This window comes from Mastigoproctus giganteus, chromosome 6 (genome assembly GCF_048544385.1).
Source record: "Mastigoproctus giganteus isolate SK-2022 chromosome 6, ASM4854438v1, whole genome shotgun sequence".
NCBI lineage: Eukaryota > Metazoa > Arthropoda > Arachnida > Uropygi > Thelyphonidae > Mastigoproctus > Mastigoproctus giganteus.
This window is the reverse complement of record NC_143580.1, coordinates 11645580-11668700: the sequence shown is the minus strand read 5'-3', so window position 1 is coordinate 11668700 and position 23121 is coordinate 11645580. Positions and strand designations below refer to the sequence as shown.

General features: G+C 35.8%; 1 protein-coding gene across 1 annotated transcript in view; it reads right to left on the bottom strand.

Moving 5' to 3' along the window:
* LOC150083914 (nuclear hormone receptor FTZ-F1 beta-like) overlaps nucleotides 1-23121 on the bottom strand; it is a 119241-nt gene that overhangs the window by 54681 nt on the left and 41439 nt on the right. The window contains exons 2-3 of the mRNA XM_090374953.1: nucleotides 22488-22671; nucleotides 8451-8725 (exon numbers count right to left, since the gene is read on the bottom strand). Coding sequence (XP_090231079.1) covers nucleotides 8451-8725; nucleotides 22488-22671 — 459 coding nt within the window. The remainder of the gene's footprint in view (nucleotides 1-8450; nucleotides 8726-22487; nucleotides 22672-23121) is intronic.

Here is a 23121-nt window from a genome sequence, read left to right as displayed (position 1 = left end):
TTAGATAGAAATAGAATTCTGAAGGATACAAAACATGGTTTTGTTAAGAGAAAATCATTTAATTAAATTGGTCAGATATTTTGACACAATTACTCGTGATCAGTAGGAAATAATTTTGATACTGCTTATTTAGATTTTAGCAAAGCATTTTGGCTCAGTCCTTCATGAGAGGTTGCCGTATAAACAGCTAGATCGCAGTTAAGATTCTGAGATGGACCCTGAAGTCCATATCAGAAAGAATATACGGTAAGTGCAGTAGGATAATAACTGAAGGGATTTATCATCCTTTTTTCAGGAACTGGTTGCATATATGCAAATTTACAATCAGCAGTGGAATAAAAAAATACAAAAAAGCAACACAGAACAGCAACAGCAGCTCAGCAGGACAGATTTTGAGAACAAATGGAGAAATACCATCAGTATCTGGAGCTTTTTTTTGCCATCCAGAAAGTTCAGTTTTTTCTCACATCCTTTTGGTGGAAGACCACAGCAGGCATTTAATGGAATGGTCAGAAGTGGTTTACCAAGATCATCTACAAAAGAGTTAGAAGAAAAGTGGGATGCTAGTAAGTTGGCTTCATCTTTAGCTAAGGCAATAGAACCCGATGGTTCTATTGCCTTCCTCAGCTAAAGATAATCAGTTCAGGAGCAAGGAGATAAATGTGCAAAAGTTGCAGTCACTAGACCAGAATGTGCAACTGCCATTTGGACAAGAAGCAAGCCTGTTCAAAATCTGGTTTGGACTGATTAATAACTGCTTTACAATAGTTGCAAGCTTTAGTGAGGTAGAAAATGAACCTGGATATTTGGATGCGAGTCAATTGTGATATGCAACATTCTTATCTTGAACAACCTTAACAACTTATTGGAAAACCAAAGATTTCATCCGTACAAGAATAATTTCACTGAGCAAACATCAGAAGATTTAAAACAATAATCCAATCAAGAAAAGGAAGAAGAGAAATCCCACAGATCATCCAATTTCCTATTCTAAGCAAACAATAAACAATGGCTCAACTGGAAAAGGTACTATTACCAAGTTTTGATCTGTGGTGCCTAGAGTACCACTCACCTCAACCTTGTACTTTGAAGGGTTGTTCATGAAAAAAATATCAAGAGCATTGGCTTTGTGGTTAGGATTGTTTTTGTATTTTGTTTAGCAAATGAACAATCTGAGTGAAGTCATTAATGATTGCAAAAGCCTCAGCATCTCAACACAGCTTGGTCTGTGTGAACAGAAAACCAAAGCCATATGGAGTTTTGAACATTACAATTGCTCCAGAAAACCTCACTATTAGGAAAGTTGGTCTAGAGAAAATAGAGTTTCAAAGAAAGGAAGTCAAAGAGTTCCAGGGATTAGTGGAGTTGGGAGAATGTTAGGGGCAACAGATGAATTTGATGAATGAGATAGAGAGATTTTAAGCCAGAGAAGATAGTAAAGAGGAGATTCCAAATTACTACATCCCCTGACAGAGAATATCAGAGTGTATATATTCACAACTAACTAGTCACAACATGAATAATTAGGAAAACTGAGATGAGCAGTGGTTTAGGCAACTGATAATTGGGATTTTGTCAGAGAAAAGTAAGTGTGACTTTGCAGACTGCTGGTGGAAATGGACATCATTGTGAATGGAACTGGGACCAGATATATTTGTGAAATGAACAAGGAGTTTTGGGAGGTTCAGATTTTTTCACAGATAAGTTTATTCTAGTAGTTTGACTATTCACGATGCAATCAGTAGTAAAATAAAAGTGGAGGGGGGGGATGTTGTATGATGTAATTAAATTTTTATATATGGGATACACAGCAAGAATATACCCAGCTTCTTGACATAATATGGCAGATAGTTCTATACCAGACGGGCGCTTAAAGTGCGGTGTTGGAAACTCCCAGTTTTACAGGAAGCAGAGAGAAAAGACATGCAAACTAGATAGGCGTTTCCAACGATGCATTGGACGACGTTAGCTGGCATTCAACAAATGCTGAAATCGTCGAGGTGATGAAAGTGCCAGCGACTTGGCATTTATATTGCCTGAGGAGAAATTTTCCCCATGAATTGGGTGGTTGGCCTTCATTTGTTTGTTTGTTATTATTTGGAGAAGACGTTGTTTGATGCCAAGAAATTTATTTGCGAGGTGGAAAGGAGGCCTGCCTTATACAACATGGCATTAAAGGATTACGATAGAGGACTGACAAAGGGGGTTTTAATGAAATTTATTATATGAATTTATTATTAAATTCATTAGAAAGTATTAAATTCAAGAGAAAGTATTAAATAATTTTAAAAATCTTTAGATTGCCACATACATTTGGCACAAGCACGTTACAAATGTTGCTTCCTCTGCATCTAAAAAACTTGGTTTTCTCTTACGATCTCGGCATTACTTTTCTTCCAAACAGCTGCTCACTCTGTATAAATCGCAAATCCACCCTGCCATGGAATATTGTTCCCACATCTGGGGTGGTGCCCCCCCAAAACCTCTCTCAGGCTTCTTGATTCCATTCAGAAGAGGGCAGTTAGGTTAATTAATGATTCATCTGTAACAGAGTGTCTCCACTTACTGTCTCATAGACGCATTGTTTCTGCTGCATGCCTCTTCTATAGATACTTCCATGGGCACTGTTCTTCTGAATTGGCTTCTATAATTCCGGCTCTCTCTTTCAAAACAGTCTGAACATGTGCCGCCACCAGCCATTTACTGTCCAACTTAAAACTTGCAGAACCAACTTTTCATCTTCCTCGTTTATTCATTCAACTGCTGTTTTCTGGAACAACCTTCCTTCATATGTATTTCCTGAAAATTACAGTCTACAGAAGTTCAAGTCCAATGTCAACAAATATCTTCTTTCATCTTCTCAACCTCCAACCCAAGCATGGTACTAAGTACTATAGGTTCTAATACCTCTTGTGTTTGGGGGTTACATAAAAAAAAAAAAAAAAAATTTAATTCAAATTCGTTGTACATAGTTTCTTATTTTTCAGAATTTTAATTTTCTACTAAATACTAATATTTATTTTAAAAAATAGGACAAATTTTATTGTAATTGTATTCTAGTATTTTGCCATGAAAGGGAGCCAACACCACTGAAATATGTAGAAAAAGAATCCCTTATTAACACATCTGAACACTGCCCTCAAACTTCTGTCATTTCCGTTCTTCCTCTTCCATCTCACAAGTTAATGTGTCTTCAAAAACACATTCATCCCTTCTCACAAAATTATGTAACAGCAGTTGCACTGCTGTTACACAATGTGCAACAATTTTTTATTATGTTTAGAGCAGAATGGGGATTCAGTAATATGCTAGAGTAAAAAATGCACAACTTACTGCTCAGTATTTCAAACGTGCATTCTACAAACTGCCTTGCTCGAGTTAATCTATAATTGAAAATTTTTCACTCACTGCTCAAATTTTTTGATGAGTATGGCAGTATTAAATTTTCAGTATATCTAAATGCTTCATCCCTTGCAAAAAAAAAACATATGGCATTGCCAGCTCCTTTATACTAGGAAGAGCTCTATTTAGTGGCAAATTAAGTTGTTTCATTAGCAATCTTCTCCTAAAATTTGAATTTTTAAAAATGTTCGAATCACCATTGCTATTTTGTTATTTTATTATTATTATTTTTTTTTTTTTTAGGAGCATTAGCAACCAAGGCCATATTGCTCCAGGGATATGCGGTGGTCATTCCCTGACCTTTCCGCATCCTCCGTATTTGGTGGTCACAGGCTCGAATCCCGGTCTAATCAAGAAGCGTGTGCTACGCACTGCTGTTCCTGCCCACCTGGCTATGGAGGTGCCAAAAATCACCAACGGCTATTGCAGTGAAATAGCAGTCTGTACTTATTTCTGCATCACAGTATCAAATTTTGCGATTTTTTTCACTAATCAACATTACAAGTTCATCAAAACTCAGTATCAACATTCTGTAAAATAAAAAATTTAAAAAAAAACCATCAAGTAACTTCCTATGTGTTTCAAATATAATATAAAACTGTTCTGTTTTTCTATTTGAATTTGCTTGATGAAATCGCCATCATAATTTTCTCTTTCTATTCGCAATCAATTGTATACATAAATGTGCAATACATCCAACTTAAACAACATTATCTCGAAAGTGAGACTAGAAAAAGTGGGCTGCTGGTGGTAGACGTTAGAAACACCCCTCCCCCCCTCTAGTTTGAAATGATCTGATGTTAGAAATGCTACTTGTAGTTTGTTGTTTTGGAGGCATTTACAATGCCAGCTGATGCCGTCCCCCCCAGGTAGCAAACCCAGACAACCGTGACAGACTCCCAGCTAGCCTTAGCTTGTTATACCTAAAAGAATTGCTGTGACAAACCTCAAAGACCAAGGAATTTTGTATTGCTATGAAGCATCTATATTTGAATGGCATTATCTGTAGTGAAGACTCTGCTTATATGTTGCAACACTGTGGACTGCTTCAGTAGGTTCCACTGTTGTCAAGCAGTATGTAAATTTTATCTGTAGAAGAGAACCATGTGAAGATGAATACCATTCAGGTCACCTATGACGTCAGATGGGTGATCTGATTGATCTAATTCAGAAACAGATATTATTAGTGGAATGGTGAAAAATTGTCAGATGACTATTAAACATATTGCTGAGTCTGTTGGCATATACTTAATGATAGTACATATAGTATATTGATTGACTGATTACTTGAATCTGAGAAAGCTTTCTGCGCAATGGGTTCCATGAATGTTAATCAGTAACCAGAAAGCCTACAGGACAAGTACATCAGAATCTTCTGTTTTTTCTGATTCATAACTGTGGATGAGGCAGGCATAAGTGCCCCACTTTAATCCATCAAAACATGATCTTGAAATGCATATTTACACTACCGTTAGGATGTTCTATGTTACCCATTTAGCAGCAAAATGATGGCTTCCCATTTTTTTGGGATGCTCAGGGAGTGGGAGCTTGTTGATTACCCTTAGGGTGCAACCGCAATGACTGGCTCGTATATCTCAGTTCTACAATCAAGCAACTCCCCAACATGCACCATACATTCTACACTATGACTGTTCTGCATATCTACTTTCCTTGATAAACGTCATCCAGCAATAACTAATAAAGGCCATCAAGGCTCCCCCTGGCATGTATGGAACTAACAATATTCACAGTTCATGAGAAGGCACTGGGCACCTTATTTATTCAGGTAGATATTTGCTGCTCACAATCCAGGATTAATCTTCAGGAATAGTGCTTAAATTTTTGCAACATTCTTCTGTTACAGCAGTTGCTGGGCATCCTGGGATTTCTTCATCATGCACTGAGGTACTTCCACATTTCAACTGTTTATATCAATGTGCAAAAACACTGTAACCTGGGCAGTCTTCTCCATAAACAGCAACCATTTCTTTGTGGATTGCTTTGGGTTTCCCTTGCAAAAAGAGGAACCAAATCACAGATCTGTATTCCACTTTATCCATTGTGGAATACAGACCACTGCAAAGCAAAAAAAATTAACTATCAGATTGAAAACAAAATTCGTATGGTTGCTATAGGGATTTCAAAGTATCAAACAAAAAAAAATTTCATATTTCTGTCACAATTACTTCTGGATGAAAACAAATATTTTTGAACACAGATATTTGCATTGTATTTGATGCTGTGAATATCCCAGCATTGCTTTTCTGCTGATGCACCACTTGCATATTGTGGATGATGTTATTTCGTTGTGGCCACTGCTCTTCTTATCACCACATGGTGGTGGAATACTGTTAAATATTCTGTTCACTGCTCCCTATAAACTACCTATATATTTCCTTCCTCTTGTAGGTAACGCTCCAACCAACCTTTCAATTTATCTAAGTTGTTGTTGCCTCAAGTCACCCACAAAGGTAGCTTGTTGCAGTACTTAACGACTGACTAAAAGAAACTTCCTACAATCCAGTCTAAATTCCTTTCCAGTAATTTGAATTTATGGCCCCTAGTCTGGAATTATTCATAACAGTGTATTCTTTTACCATCCCTTTCAGAGGCTTAGGCCTATATGAGGTCCCCTCTAAAGTGCATGGCAAGCTGTGTATTTAAAGAAAGACTTTCCTTATGTGGGTGCCATTGTAAAGATCTCACTAGGTGGGTTGCCAAGTTCTGCATTCTTTCAAGAATGCATGGTGTCTTTTAGGTGCACTACCATACTTTTGAACACAGTATTCCAAGTTAAATTGAAATGCATTATAAATTACCATGGCAAGTTGTGGTAATTTATAATTTAGTTGTCCATGCCATCTAACTATACTGCCTGAAGTGCTTAATGTCTACCCGTACCATAACCCCTAAATCCCTTTCTTCTGCTACTGTTTTTAATTCAATCCCATCAAGTGCATAAGTTTATGTTATTTTGGGGTTGTTATTCACCAATTTGTTGAATTAAACCATTCCACTTTTCTGCCCAGTCTTGAAGGTTAATGAAGAAATGCATTAACCACCAACTTCTAAACTATCTCAAGAACATCCATCTCATCGCCTGCCAATTTGGTATTTCCTTGGTGTTGATCCACTAGTGAAATTTTGGTTTATGTCACCCATCTATGAAAAAATTCAACGGAAGAGTTTGGTGAACTCAAGGACTGCCAACTGTTGTTTTTTTTTTGCAACTGGGTATCCAGTTTTCTCTCTGATTGCTCTCTGCAAGTGATGAAAGCTGGCACTCAGTCTTCTAACTTCTCCACTAATGCTGGTGTTCCTCAAGGTTCAGTTCTTTCTCCCACTCCAATCCTCTTGTATGTTAATGACCTCCTTCCACTGATGGGAAATCCTACCCATAGTTTTACAGATGATAGCACACTGCATTCCACCATCCAGTTTGAGAAACCTCGCCCTCAAAGTTTCAACTTGTTGAATATCCACCACAAATTAGTTAAATGCCAATCTCCAAGTAATTCTCCAATGGGGCAAAGATAAATTAATTTCAATCCTTCTAAAACTCAGCTGTCTTTCAACTCGATAAAATGATTTTTCTGCTCCTATACTTATCTTCAATGACACTCAGACCTTTAGACAAGATCACATCTCTGTTAGAGATTATCCCGACTTCTAATCTCTCTTGGCACATCACAAACATTGCCTCTTCTTCATCTTAAAAAAACTGGGTTTTCTCTTTCATTACTCTCAGTCAAAGAGAACAGTCAGGTTTGACTGTTCTCTTTGACTGAGAGTAATGACCTGTCTCTTACAAAGTCTCTCCACTCTGTCTCACAGATGTTCTATTTCTGCTGTGTGCCTTTTCTACAGATACTTCCAGGGAGGACTGTTCTTCTGAACTGGCTTCTGTAATTCCCCGTCTCTCTCTCTCTTCCACACCAGTCCAAACACATGACACAACCAGTCATTATCCATTTATTGTCCAACTTCAAACTAACAAAGCTAAATGTTCTTCCTTGTTTATCCCTTTAACTTCCATTTTCTGGAACAATCTTATTTCATATAAATTTCCTGAAAATTAAAATCTATAGAAATTCAAGGCTAATACACCTCCAGGGAGGACTGTTCTTCCGACCTGGCTTCTGTAATTCCCCCCCTCCCTCCCTCCTTCTCTCCCCCCTCCCCCCTCTCTCTCCCCCTCTCTCTCTCTCTTCGAAACCAGCCAAACACATGGCACAACCAGTCATTATCCATTTATTGTCCAACTTCAAACTAACAGAGCTAAATGTTCTTCCTTGTTTATCCCTTTAACTTCCATTTTCTGAAACAATCTTCCTTCACATACATTTCCCAAAAATTAAAATCTATAGAAATTCAAGGCTAATGTTAACGAGTATCTACTGTTTTTTTCAACCTTCAACCCATACTTTTTGTAGTAGTAGTAGTGGCATGTGATGCAAGAAAGCATGTGTATGAGTTTATGCAGCATCAGCCAAAAAAAAAAAAATCACACCATTCCTTCCAAATGCCTGTCCAGTTCCTCCTTAAATTTTTTCAACCTATCAACTTCCACAATGCCAGATGGAAGTTTGTTCCAGCAATTAACCACCAGCTGGCAAATTTCCGCACATCTATTCTATATCTGTCTTTTCTTAATTTGAAGTTATGCCCCCTTAGGTTCGTAATCTGAACAAGTGGAAGGATCCCATCAGAATTCAGCATGCTCAACCCATTCAAGGGTTGAGCACGCTGAAAATGCCAAACACATGAAAATGTGTTTGGCATTTTCATTTTAAAAAAAAATTCAGATTCCTCCATTCAAAAAGACATGGCTTAGAAAAATATCTGGAGAAAAAAAAAAAAAAAAAAAAGGGTCATTGTTATTACTGTAATACAGCGTGTGTGTGTGTGTGTGTGTGTGTGTGTGTGTGTGTGTGTGTGTGTGTGTGTGTGTGTGTGTGTGTGTGTGTGTGTGTGTGTGTGTGTTTACACATTCAAACAAATAATGAAAAATGTTAGCAAGCAATAGTGAAAAAAAAATATATTTTTACCTGATGAGGGCTATTTACAGGAGAATAAACTGAGCCATCACTACTGTTCCCTGCTGTATTTCGAGAAAATACTGGACTCTGAGTATGAGAATATAATGATGAGGCACTATTCACATGTCTGTTCAAAAGAGGGCTTTGTGTTGGCGAGTATGATGAACGTGAACTGCAGCTACTAGTGGGCCGTGCTAATACAGGACTGGAATTCTGGCTATAGGGACCATAAGCAACCAAATGCCTTGCCTGAGCTGGACTAACTTGACTTATTATTACATTTTCTATAAATACATAAGATTAAGATTAAAAATTTTTAAATTAAATATATAATATATAAAAATTATCAACATTTTCTCACTTTTGTGTTTGCTTTAGGGATATCTACTGTAATACTTAAAAAGGTAAACTTGGTAATATACATATCTTAGAATAAAGAAAAACCAAAAGAATGAAAATTATTATTTTATAATATGCTAAAATGCAGTAAATATGAAACATAGGTTCCTATCACTTTGAAATTTGGATCATAATTTCTGCCAATGAAAGTGGTATTTAAGCAGTGTGTTCAGCATCATTTCTGATTTTTCAATTTGGCTATATAATAATTTTTTTATATAAATAAATTTCCATTTATTCTCTAGGCGGCTCTTATTTATTTGATTTATTTATTTTTTTTTTATATCAGGAATCATGTGAGTTACAAGAACTGCATGTGCCACATGTCAGTGCAATGGGACAATAATTTGAAGCAGGGATTTATCACCCATCTTAGAAATTGGCTGGGCACGAGCAAATTTTCAAGGGAAAAAAAAAAAAAAAAAACAGAGTAAAAAGGCAACACTAAATAGGAGCAAACTCGAGCACACGCTTTTGAAACACATGAAAAATACTCAAGACCTGGACACTTCTTGGTATCAAGGTTATTCAGAATTCTTTTAATGTCCACCTGCTGGAAGACAATGTGCAGAATGCATTTGGTATGGTAAGAGTAAGAGGAAAAGTTGTTGTTATTTTGGTTTTTAGGAGCATTAGCAACTAAGGCCATATTGCTTTGGGGATATGCGGTGGTCATTCCCTGACCTTTCCGCATCCTCCGTATTTGGTGGTCACGGGCTTGAACCCCGGTCTAATCAAGAAGCATGTGCTACACACTGCTGCTCCTGCCCACCTGACTACGGAGGCGCCAGAGGAAAAGTGAGAGATGCTATTTGGCTAAAGGGTCAACAAGCATTAACGTCCATCAACCCTTTATTATTTCTGACACACCAAAACACACTCATTTACACAAAAAAGTAGTCCACAATTCCCATTGACCCATCAATGTTATTCATACTATCCAACTTGATAATGACATGAAAAAGTGACTGTCCCACTTTGGAGAAGTATTTTTCAAGTTTGTGTGCAATTAGAAGCTTTATCTACATTTGTGCTGTTATTGGAAATACTGGCACTGTGAGCTCACCATCCATGTGCATAAGTAGGTAAGCATAGCTTTAACTAACTTGAAGATTTCATCTTAGCACACTCTCACTAATAAAGTGGTTTTAGTTTAAGTTTAATTCTTAGATCTATAATATAGACATTTCAGAAAAGCTCCTAGATTTGAAAAGCTTTTCATTTGTAAATATAGGGGTGTGATGATTGTGTCTATCTAAATTCATATTTCATTTACCTGTGAATCATTCAAGGTCTGTAAAATCTAGGAGATTTTCTGAAATGTCTATATTATATATTTAAGAATTAAACAAACTAAAAACCACTTTATTAGTGAGAGGATGCTAAGTTTTAGTTTGGCAAATGAAAACCAGACATAAAAAGTTAATGTACACAATGCATTAGATTTTAGGAGCATTCAATTTTTTTTTCTTAGATTAACTGAATTTTTTTTCTTTTCTTTTTGTGACAAAAAGAAAGGAAAAATAAATATAGTTATCTCCTTTTCAATGAATTACTAAGACTGTAACTTTACAGAACACTTCATAAAACTATAAGTTCATGTTTTCTAAACTTAGCCTTCAGTTTAATTACAACTGAATAATATTTATTACTCTTCTGTTTTTTTCTTTTTTTAATTGCTTCTCTCTATGTATCCCTTAAAAAGTGACACCACACTCACAAATCTTACATAACAGCACAGGCAAACCGTGCACGGACTTGTCCTTGAGTGCAGTATAGTCTAAAGAACTAACTATACTGCATTAAAATTACATTAAATCTACAGATTACTTTTTCCATACAATTTATATGGAAAAAAAGAAATAAAAACTATCTGCCCAATTTTAATAAAATTTGGGATGGCAGAAGAAATCTTTCTAAAAGAACTAGGCATTAAATTTCATGAAAATCAATCTGCTGGGAGTAAGTTATGTGCAGATGGACAGACACAGTGAAAACAATAGGCATTTAGCATATACAGCAATACCAAAACTGTTCCATGTTATGTGAAACCGTGCTGATTGAGGTATAATTATTAGCATTAGCATTAGTAGAGGCATTTGATGCAAGAAAGCAAGCTTATGCAGCATCAGCCAAAAAAAAAAAAAAAAAAACCACTTCCACTTCACCCCTCTGTTCGTTCAAAATACCTGTCCAGCTGAGCCTTAAACTTATTTAAGCTATCAACCTCCACCACAAGGGATGGAAGTCTGTTCCACCAACCAACCACCCGCTGGCTAAAGGCAAATTTCCGCACGTCTATCCTACATCTGTCTTTCCTCAATTTGAATTTATGCCCTCTCAGGTGATTTTTTTGAGCTAGAGGAAGAATCCCATCAGCATTGAGCATGCTTAAACCATTCAAGGCTTTATACACCTCTATCAGATCACCTCGCTGGTGCCTAGTCTCCAGACACTGTAATTTGCAAAACTTAAGCCTTTCTTCGTAAGAGCACCCCTTTGTTCCATTCACTAATCTTGTTGCCCTTCTCTGTACTCGTTCCAGCAGCTCTACATCCTTCTTGAAATGAGGCCTCCAGACCTGTATACAGTACTCTAGGTGTGGCCTGACCATCGCCTTATACAATGGAATAATCACCTCCTTATCCCTGCTGGAAAAATTCCTGTATATCATTGACAATACTCCATGAGCTACTCTTGCAGCCCGTCTGCACTGCTCAGAGAACTTCATATCTGCCTGCACAACCACCCCCAAGTCCCTTTCATTATATTGGATTTTAATTGAATGCATGCCAGAGAAACAGTTTATAAACAAATTATAATAAATCTACAAACAATTTGCACTTGATAACCAATTAAAAGGATTTGAAAAAAAAAATATTGCAAATATTTTATTAATCTCATAATATTAACATCATGAGAGATGAGAAAAAAAGCTTTGTTTATTTAGGTATTTCAAAAATGAAGTCTCGTAAAGTTATCTCTTCTTTTTCTCGGCGTACAAGTCTCTGTGGCATCGAATCCCATCTTGTAAAATTTGACGTACCTTGATGCTACATTCAACATTCAGATCTCCATTCATAATAGCCTTGTAAGGCCATGGCAATCCCCCAAAAAACTTTTTCCAATTCTTCTGTTGAAAATTCTTTCGGTGCCACTTCAGAATTTTTTTCCTCTTCTTCATATGCAGTTTGCTCGTAAATTTCAAGGAGAGTTGCGTCATCCAAGTCATTTGCATGTGAGTTAGTGCAGTTATGTACATTGGCAGTATCCAAAGTTTCGAATCCCAAGTGTTTTCTGATCTTCACAATGTCTTCGGCAATTGTCTGAACTTGCGATTCAAAACCAGTGAAATCATTTGCCAAATGGGACAAATCATGCTGCCAAACAGAACGCATGTTGTTGACAATGATTTCTAGCCAAGATGCAGATATATTTTCGATCACATTTTGGATGTTATAATTTTTCCAAAATGTTTGTAAAGATGATGATCCCACTCCTGTTGAAGCTTCAATTGTTTGAGAAAAAGTTCACTGGAGATAATATGCCATGAATGTGGCAATTACGCCTTGATCCATGGGTTGTAAGAGACATTGTGTTAAGTTGACAAAAGCATATTTTTACATTTTCATTGGGATCAGAATTTCAGGTGGATGGCCTGGTGCATTATCTAAAAGCAACAAAATTTTGAACTCCATCCCTTCATCTTTACAGTAACATTCAACCGTCGGACAAAAATAATTTGTGAACCAATCTGTAAACAATTCTCTTGTAATCCATGCTTTCTTATGGGATTGCCAAATTATGGGCAATGTGTTTTTTGCACAACCCATTGGAGCTCTTGGGTTTTCTGCTTTGAACAGGTGTAGAGGCTTCAATTTAAAATCCCCATATGAGTTTCCATCCAACAAAAGTATTAAACGATCTTTTGATGCTTTATATCCAGGTTTGGCCTTTTCATTTTCAGCTCAAAAAGTTCATGAGGGCTTTTTTTTCCAGAACAGTCCAGTTTCGTTGACAATGAAAATTTGTTTGTCCTTGTCTTGTAGCCACCTTCTTCAATGATGTCTTTCAATTCACTGGAAAATCTTGCAACAGCATCTTTTCTTTCACCTGAGAAACAAACATTGTGAAGCCCAACATGGTTTTTAAAACAGAAAAACCAACCACGACTGGCTGTAAATATTTCTTTAGTCTCCTCTTAATTTTCTTCTTTTTCCTTCAGTGTGTTATAAAGGCTCATGGCTTTCGCTTGAATGATGTTTTGACTCAAAGGAATTCTCTTTGCATTACAATCATCTATCCATATTAATAAAATACGTTCAATATTAATCAATAATGAACTTCTTTGCTTAATTATCACTTTCGTAATGAGAAATTCTGTAGAAATTCCCTGCTGTTTATACTGATTCTTCTTTCGAATAATCATTCACACTAATGCTTCATTCATTCCATTTCCCAGCACAATTTTACCATATGATGCACTCTTCATGGCACTTGATAATATTAAGTTTTTTTTCTAATGTAAGCTATTTACGTTTAGTAGCTCCACTGCTTCATTACTTTTCCTGTTTTTGACTCATTGTTTCGTATTTAAAGGGGTAAAAAATAAATTGTGAAATGAAAAGTTTGAAAAGCTATCATGTCATCTCATCAGGATGGAATTTAGAATACTGAACGCTGTTGCACATTGCTGCTGACTGCCTGAGGGGAGCTATTGGCTCATGTGCATATGCAAGGTCAGCTTAATGCACGATTGAGTGGTTCCACCCCAAACAGGGCATCAAAGTTTAGGAGGCGCAAAATTCCCTGAAAATTCACTGATCTGCTGTAAATTTCAAGTCGGAGAGGGCGCACCAAAAAATCTCACACACGGCGTTGATAGACCTGGAGCCATTTCTATGCATGTGAGACAATAGAGTTGGCACTACAGCATATATGTAAAGCACGTGTCTAGGCTACTGAATGAATTTTAATATGTACAGTAAATTTTCGACTTAAACTTAATTGAAAACCGTGTTATAGTGAAACCCGTGTGGTTTGAAGCTGTGCTAAGTGAGGTATTGCTGTATATATAAACCCAAATAAAATGAAGTGTATGGAAAAATAATAAGACAGAATTATTATTTTTCTATGGCATAAGGACCATCATTATTCAAATCCATTGCAATGGCAGCTCAATCTTTGGATTGTTTCGTCTTTGCATGGATTTGTCTAACGTTCGAAATGCAGTAATTCTCTGACTATTATTGGCCTTGTGGTCCTGTGTTGAGATGGGGCATAACGGTCAGTCTATTTTATTTTATTTTGTCAGTTTATGATTATGCTTCCATCCTTTGTGATATTTCACACAATTCGGACCTTGGTGTCATCAAGGGGCGCCATTAAATATTACTTAACTGGTTTCAAAATTAAATTATATTAGGAGTGTTCCTTCTACAGTACCCTCTCCTTGACTACTTCGCTCCCAACTTTTTTCATTTTTATTGGTTTAGTTTATTATTTTGCTCTACTGGTTTGCCATGCTACTAGCATAAATTTGATTTTATTTTAGTTTATTTTATGCAACATTTGGTGGAATGTGCATATTTGCTGCCACTGATGTTTGCATTACTAATTTTATACAGTGGATTCCGGTTATTTGGGCCACCGGTTAATCGGGGCAGCCGTTTATTTGGGGCAAATCTTAAAAAACAAAAACCAATCGAGAAAATAGCCAGGGTTTACTTCGCTTAATTGGGACAAAATGCTGTTTAATCGGGGCAGGAGACCTCAGCACTGGAGATTACCCTACGATTGTCTCCGACCGTACCACGTAGTTCGGTCGGATTTCTGGAGGTCACAACCATAAAACAATAAAAACAATTAGCAGTCACCTGTTTATTGGGCTTTTCTGTTAGTGCACTCTATCATAAACGGACAGTAAACTCGATCTTATTGAATTTGCGATAATACCGGCAGCTGGAATTCTGTGGGTTATTATGGTAAAATGTGTTTACACTTCCATGGAATCTTCAGTCATATAAAAAAAAATAATTTTCAGAATCTTCTCTTCATTCCTATTTTTAAAGCTTCCTAATTTGTTACTCCGTTCTCACTTGCGCGTGTTGTGTTACTTGCAATTTGTGTGTGCCCTCTTCTTTGTTATTGATTGCTTATCTTTTTACTGTTTTAAATTTCAGCCCCCACCAACAAATGTCAGTAACAGAAATGTCAACTAGTTTAGTTAGTATGTACATATTACAGTGCATATTAATTATTCCGATTATCACGTATCATTTAATTTTTTAATTGGTAAGGTAATAAAGGGTAAATTTGTGCTTAATATATCTTTACTTTTATAGCCTGTGGATAACATTCCTCCTATTTTCGCTAATTAGAATCGCTGTTTAATAGAATTAAAATTCAATTCACAAACGTGATCAGAATGACCGGCGCTTAGTGCACATCGTACAGTGAATGGTACTTTACTATTTTGAGTTCGTCGTAACGTGATTTGATTGTACAGTGACCTAATTGTAAAGGGGGGGGGGGGTAAATTGTATTTTTAACTATTTACGTGAAACTTCGGATAATTGGGGCAGCCGCTTAATCGGGCCAAAATGCACTAGTCCCGATGTGTCCCAAATAACCGGAATCAACTGTATTTATTTTCCTTCTTATTTTTTTATTGTAACATTAAATTTTAGATTTTATATATATATATACATACACATACAGTAAGCGCCAGTTATAATGATCACTGGTTATTAGAATCAGCTGCTCAATAGAATCAAATTTCAAAGAACCAATCCAAATCAATAAAATGCATTATGTTTTCACTGTTTATAGATTCACATTTTCAGTTATAAGAATCAATTTCTGGAGGTCACACTTATAGAGGTCACAACTATAAAACAATTTGCAGTTTCCCGTTTATTGGGCTTTTCTGTTAGTGCAATAAATGGGTAGTAAACTCTATCTTATTCATTTGCGACAATACCGATAGCTGGAATTCTGTGTTTTCAAATTATTATGGTGAAATGTGTTTCCCCTTCGCTGAAATCTGCCTTCATTTCTATATCTAAACTTCGTCTCACTTGTGTGTGTCATGTTAGTTCCAATTTGTGTATGCCGTGTGCTTTGTTATTGATTGACGCTTATCTTTGTTACCGTGTTTTAAATTTTACTACCAAAAATGTCAGTGAACAGAAAGAGTGAATTTGAGTGTAAAAGATAAGTTACGAATTATAGAAGCATACAATAAATTAAACTTAGCAATATGTCTCAAAGGGAAGAGGCAGTAAAATTAGGAGTGCCTCAGTCATCTTTATCAAAATTGTTAAAATCACATCACACAGTAAACACTAATATGTTTAGTGAAACCAGAAAAGGAAGCGTGGAGAGAAATGCCAAACAGTAGATGAAGCTCTGTTTGTTTGGTTCAAACAGGCCAGCTCATTTAATGCGCCAATCAATCGCAGCATTCTTCTTCAAAAAGCTAATGATTTTGCTGAAAAACTACACAAAGAGCTTAAGGCGGCGGATGAATGGCTGACAAGATGGAAGGAGAAGCATGATATTGTTTACAAAAAACTTCACGGAGGAAAAACAGGATTCCGATAATTCTGCAGCTGACACCTGGTTGAAAACCTCTTGGCAAACTGTGTTAAGCACTTATAATCCTTTGAAGAGATTTTCAATACAGATGAAACAGAGTTTCACTACAGAGCTACCACCGACCACTGCATAATTTTTAAAAATTCCTCTGCGTCTGCAGGAAAGAAGATCAAGGACAGAATTACAGTTCTTTTAACATGAAACATGGCGGGAATAATCAAGATGAAGCTGTTAGTTATTGGCAAGAGTAAATCGCCTAGATGTTTTAAAGGAGTAAAACAGCTACCTGTTGAATATGTCAATAATACCAATGCTTGGATGACAGCTTCTTTATTTGAAGATTATCTTTGTAAACGGGATTTGAAATTGGATAAGAAAAACAAAAAAAATGCATTGGTTTTGAACAACTGCCCAGTTCATCCAAAGTTGACTTTCAAAAACATTGAATTAGTTTTTCTACCTTCAAATACCACATCACTGATTCAACCTCTCGACCAGGGTATAATAAAAATCTTTTAAGATCTTTTTAAAGAACAGATATGAGAGGAAGAATCATCCAGGCTATAGATGAAGGTTTAGGAACATCGTCTGATATCGCAAATCATAAAGCAGATAACTGTTCTAGATGAACTTCATATGACAATGAATGCCTGGAATGAAGTTTCCGAAACCTGCATTAGCAACTATTTCAAAAAATGTGGATTAATTATTCATGATGGGCAACTAAGTTACGATACTGATCAAGTTGAAATGCCTAAAGACATGGGTGAACAGGAGTAACTCATGTTTAATGATTTAATGATTGGGTGGACACAGATGGTGAGCTGCAAGTTACTACAGCTTTAACAGATGAAGAAATTGCCCAGTCTGTTACTGATAATTTCGCTGAGGAGGAGGAGGAAAATGAAGATAAACCTGAATGAATTCCAGTTACAAAACGACAAACTCGTGACGCTATAGTCATCCTGAGGAGAGCGTTGGAAGAAACTGGTGAAAGTGATCACAAATATAGACTGTTATACAATATTGGAAAATCTATAAATAGACTTTGTAGTGATAATTTAAAGCAATCTAAAATAAGTGACTATTTTAAATTATAATCATATTACAAAGTGTTATGTTTAATTAATATGTATTTTTTTTTTTTTTTTTTTTGATTTGGTAGTTGTTGGCGCATCGGCTTCTGTGGCCATATTGCACCTCCCAAGGTTTTTGCAGTACTTTGATCCAAGCCCGAGGGGGGAATCGAACCCGCGACCTTTGGGTTGCCAGGCAGGTACTTTACCCACTCGGCTAGCCCGGTCGGCATTAATATGTATATTAATTAAGCTATGTAAGTAAGTATAAATTTATTTTTATTTTGCTAACCTGTGGATAAATTTATTTTTTATTTTGTTCGAAACGTAAAAATCAGAAGAATATTCCGATTTTTATGTATCTTTTAATTGGTAATAAACCTTTGGTAATAAAGTGTAAATTTGTGCTTTATATCTTTATTTTTATAGCCTCTGGATAATATTTGTCTATTTTTGCTTATTAGAATCTCATGCATAGCTATCATAATTTGACCAATCAGTAGCAATCGGAAAAGCCCTTCGGGGAAATATTAAGTTACATATAAATGGAATTTCGTAATTACTTTATTACACATACAGTAGTGGGTTTAGTTCAAATTACTGGCAATCAAAATGCCTAAATCAAAAGGACGAAATACAAAATGCCTAAATCAAAAGGATGAAATACAAAATGCCAGAGATCAAAATTCTTACATTTTAACCCATTCAGCATTTTATATGGTAGTGATCCTGTTCTGGTTGTGGGCATTTTGATGGCCGCCAATCTGATTGTCTCCCTAGCCATGAAACTGTTAAAACACCGTGACAAATAAAGTGCTTAATTCCGGAATACACAATTTATTACGACTCTGTACAGAACTAGAAGCAATTGGAACAAGTTATTAGAATATTTTTTCAAGTTTTTGTTTTCTCCATATTCTGGTCTCTTCCGTCAGCACGAAACAGCAAGAACGGAGATTCAACAGACCAGGCAACTATTTGTCCAATTCTTCAATGTCCAGCGTTCGTGTTCTTGAACGCAATCGAACCATCTTGTTTTTTGCTGACAGGTGTTTATTAGAATCAAAATTCAATTTGCAAACATGATCCTATAACCGGCACTTACTGTATATATAAATATATATATGCAAATGCACCTAGAAAGTGCTATGATTATGATCAGAAATACAGTAAAACACCCTGCAAATTTTCAAACATCCAACAAGCCTGGTCATGGGTGTGCCCTGCTGTTCTGATGCAACAATAGCTTTATCTGAATCAGCTCACACAACATTTACATTATGCAGGATGAGCACAAGCATAATTTAAGTTGAAATATGCTGATAGGTCTGTAGCTGGAAAAGTATGTTGTAGAACAACAAAAGCACAATACAGATGACAGGGAAGAGAAATTCACCAGAATAATAATAAAAAAAAAAAAAGTTTCCAAATAATACCACTAAGTGGAAAAGTGAGGTCAGCATTGCACAAGCTATTGAAGCTCCTGCTCCACAAATATCTATCATGTCACAGATGATGTGGAACAATGTGACAGCTTGCTCCACATGATAAAGATGATATAATGGAAGAGAAGGATAATATTTTCAACAGTGGAATACAATTAATCACCCACACTTTTGCCATCAACAAACATCTGGTTTAATGCTTATGAGTGAGTGCTTTCTACCATAAACACTAACAATAACACATTCCGAGCAAGAATCTTTACTCTGAATGCACACTGACAGTGTTGCAGGGCATGCAACCCTCAATGAGATGATTGGGACACATGTCCAGTATAGTGCACAGAATGAAGCATGAATGGATCACCACAGTTATACACCTGTCCACAAGCCACTACTCATCCTGACTAATCCCAGATGCTGTCTTAACTTGCTGTGAGACCTGCCTTTCTTGGATCGTAGACCAATGGAAAGTTGTGCTTTAGAGTGACGAGTCACAATATATGGTAACCAGTCTGATGGCCATGGTAGAAAGCTACCTGCCAGACTGTACTGACAATGAAATTCTGATTTCATTGTCAGGTTGTTCGAAACCTGAATTTCAGGTTGCTTAAAAGTGTCTCAATTAAACACTTTGGAGAAAAACCATGAATGCTGGAGTCTGTTTAGACATCCTGGACAATAATATGTTACCTACATTGTTGCAGCCAGTCAGGGAAGGCCCATACCCATATTAGCAGGACAACATTCCATATCATACTGCTTGTGTTGTGATGAACTGGTTTGAGGACTGTGAAATACCTGGAATGGAGCCCTAATGTCAATCCTAGATCCTCTGTGATGAATTGTACCATTGGGTGTGAGTGAGTAGAAACTGCCCAAAAAAACAGAGCTTAACAGGTTGCCATTTTGAAGGCCAAATGGATGAAAATGCTGGACGATACTTATAAAAACTGGTGGAGAGTGTTCCATAGAGACTAAAGGCTGCCATTTAGTCTAAAGGTTTCAGCACATATTATTAGTTTTCTGCAAATAAAGGTTATATGTAGGTATGCAGGCATTGCATATCTAAATTATTTATAGATATTATTTATTTATTATAGTTATTATTATTTATTATTTTTTTTCTTTTGGCTGGTGTGCAGCAAAAGTCTGTGGCTCCCTTGCTCTATAAGGTTAATACTAATATGAAATACATCTTATGGATGAATGAAGGACATTTTTATTTGCATGATGATGTGAATACAACTGTTGAGAAAAAAGGAAAATACCATGCAACATATGAAGAGCCACTGCAGTCACTAAAGGTCACCATGTGGTGTGGGGATTTACTGCTGAATTCATGATCAGCAGGACTAACTTACGCTTCTTGGGATCTAAGGTGTTAAGCTCTTGTCCTTTTAAAGATACCAGAGCCCAAAAAAAAAAAAAAAAAACTTGCATATATATTGCCTCTTTGTTCACTAAGGCTTTGCTAGTTTCTGATGAGATGAGGGTGTAGTGGACACAATCCTTCTTCATATAATTTTTATTCTTTTATTTCATTGTACTTTATTTTGCACCTTTCAAAAGCACTCGCTGGGAAGATGAGATGGTCCCAGCAAGCATTATATACATTTGTAAGTACTTTCCAAAACATTCTTTCTAATTCAATGCAGTGTAAAATAAGCAAAATGGTAATTACTTCACACTCTGCATATTTAGGAAAAAGAATGGTGTTTTTTTTGTTTTTTTTTTTATCTATTGATTTTTGATTTTGTAAGTTAAAATGTCAATTTTACTGAGGTTATATAACTCTAACTATAGTCTAGTTTCAGGTTTTATATTAACACTTTCTTGAGCAGCTTACAAGCTTTATTCTGTCTCAAACTGATTTTTCTATTAAAAAAAAAATAAAATAAAATAAAAAACACACAAAAGTAACACTGGAAAATAAAAATTTATCATGGCCCACCTAATATGCCCCTGAAAGAACAGAATGGGATGAGCACGATTACAATACAATTAAAGTCAACAAGTGGAAGTGATCACTCTAAGTTTCATAATGTGCAAATATATCAGTATACAGGCAGTTTTTGTTTTACGAGTTTTTTTTCTTTCTAAGTATCAAGAAAATCGAAAACATGAACATTAATTGCAAAAAATGAATGTTAAACATTCATAAATACTGCATTTCAAACCATGCACGTAGCTATACAATACAGTGTACCCTGCTTTATGATATTAATCTATTACCATCGTATCGCGAAAATATCATAATGTGAACCCAATAACACATTGTTTTTTTGTAATTCATTTCACGATCTCGGAAGTTCAAATTTTCACTATATAACTCCCTGAAATGTTGTTTTTATAGTGTAAATTGTATTAGTTACCAATTAAAATCATTAAATGCACTTTCATCGTTATCATGTTATAAGAACCAATTTTGAATAGCTTTGTGATATTTTTTCTAAAGCACATTTCTGGAAGTCACGACCATAAAACAATAAAAACAATTTGACTTTCCAGTTTATTGGGCTTTTCTGTTACTGCAAGCAATTATAAACGGGTAGTAAACTTGATGTTATTGCATTTGTGAAAATACCTATAGCTGGAATTGTGTGGGTTTTTATGTTATTGTGGTGAAATGTTTTTGCCCTTTACTGAAATCTTCAATCATATAAAAAACATAAATAAATTTTCAGAATCTTCTCTTCATTCCTTTTTTTTTTTTTTTTTTTTTGAAGCTTCGTAAACTTGTTACTCCATGCAAATCATGTTAGTTGCAATTTGTGCGTTCCATTAAAAATTGCTTATGCATGCTATTGAAATTTATAAAGAAAAGAGAAGATTATCTTGGAAATAAATGCCTCTTGAAGCATTTCTGAAGAAAACGACTCCTTGTGCAACCCAACGAGTGCCGAGCCAATAATGAGTGACCAACCAGTGTGATTTAGTCTATGATGATGAAGAATAAACATTCTTTAACATTTTAAGTCATAAATAATTTCTCTATTATAATTTGCTTGATTTTACAGGCTACATTTTAATTTCTTTGGATAAATCAATCATTGTTTAAACAAACTAATTAGCAAACTAATTTCACTGTTGATAACGTAACCCCTATTTTTAACATTATGTCTATGGGAAATAAATTCCCGGTTTACGAGCGTGCGCTAGGAACGAATTAACTTGTAAAGTCGAGAACTACCTGTATATGTATATCCATCTACATACTATCTGTGAATATCTGTAAAACTCCTTTTAAAGCAATGGTTCTCAAATGGCATTCTCTCTCTCTCTCTAGGGCATGATCCCCATTCATAAGAGGTGGCAACATGAGGTCAGTTCATATCTTCCCTCTGAGGGGGGGGGGGGGACCAGTTATGAACTGACTTATTCCTCTTTAGAGAGACAAGAGTAAAACCAAATGGGAACCACTGTCTAGAAGTATACAGGACCATTACTTTTCAGGAAATATGATACCATTTCTTCAAAGTTTATCATAATTATTAAAATTTTATAATGCTTCAAAAGAAGATTCATACCATACTGAGTAGTGTGGCTCACTGAAAACCGATCCTTTAAGTATTGTGGAACAGTCGGACTCTCTGTACTGGGTGCAGGTGATGCAAGTATTGTTGGCCTCGGACATGGAGTACATGGATGAGAAATATCATTACTTTTCAATGGACTATTATGACCATTAACAGCTGTCTGCTGCTGACGTGCCTGAAGAAAAAAGTTTTTTTTTTTTTTTTTTAATTATTTAATATGGTAACAAATTTATAAAATGATTTTAGCACTAAGAATTAGATATGTAATTTAATGTCTTCAGCACTTTGAAAAGTATCGATAAATTATAACTGACTTATGTGTGACACATATGTGTTGAATTAGAAGCATATTTTAAGAAGCGTATGTGAAAAGAATACAAAGCTTGCGGAGACCATCTTGTCTCCTTTGTAGTTGTCACTTTAGTAAAATAAAAGCAAATAACATAATAAAATAAAATTTCTGTACAAAAAAAAGGGATTAATCTACTGGGCTCCATGCATCAGGAACCACACAGTCTCAAGAGAATGAAAAAAAAAAAAAAAAAAATCAAAAGGGCATGGCATTTCAACAGTCCCTAAACCAGAGAAGTCCAACCTTTTTTTAACTAAGTGCAAAACATATAAA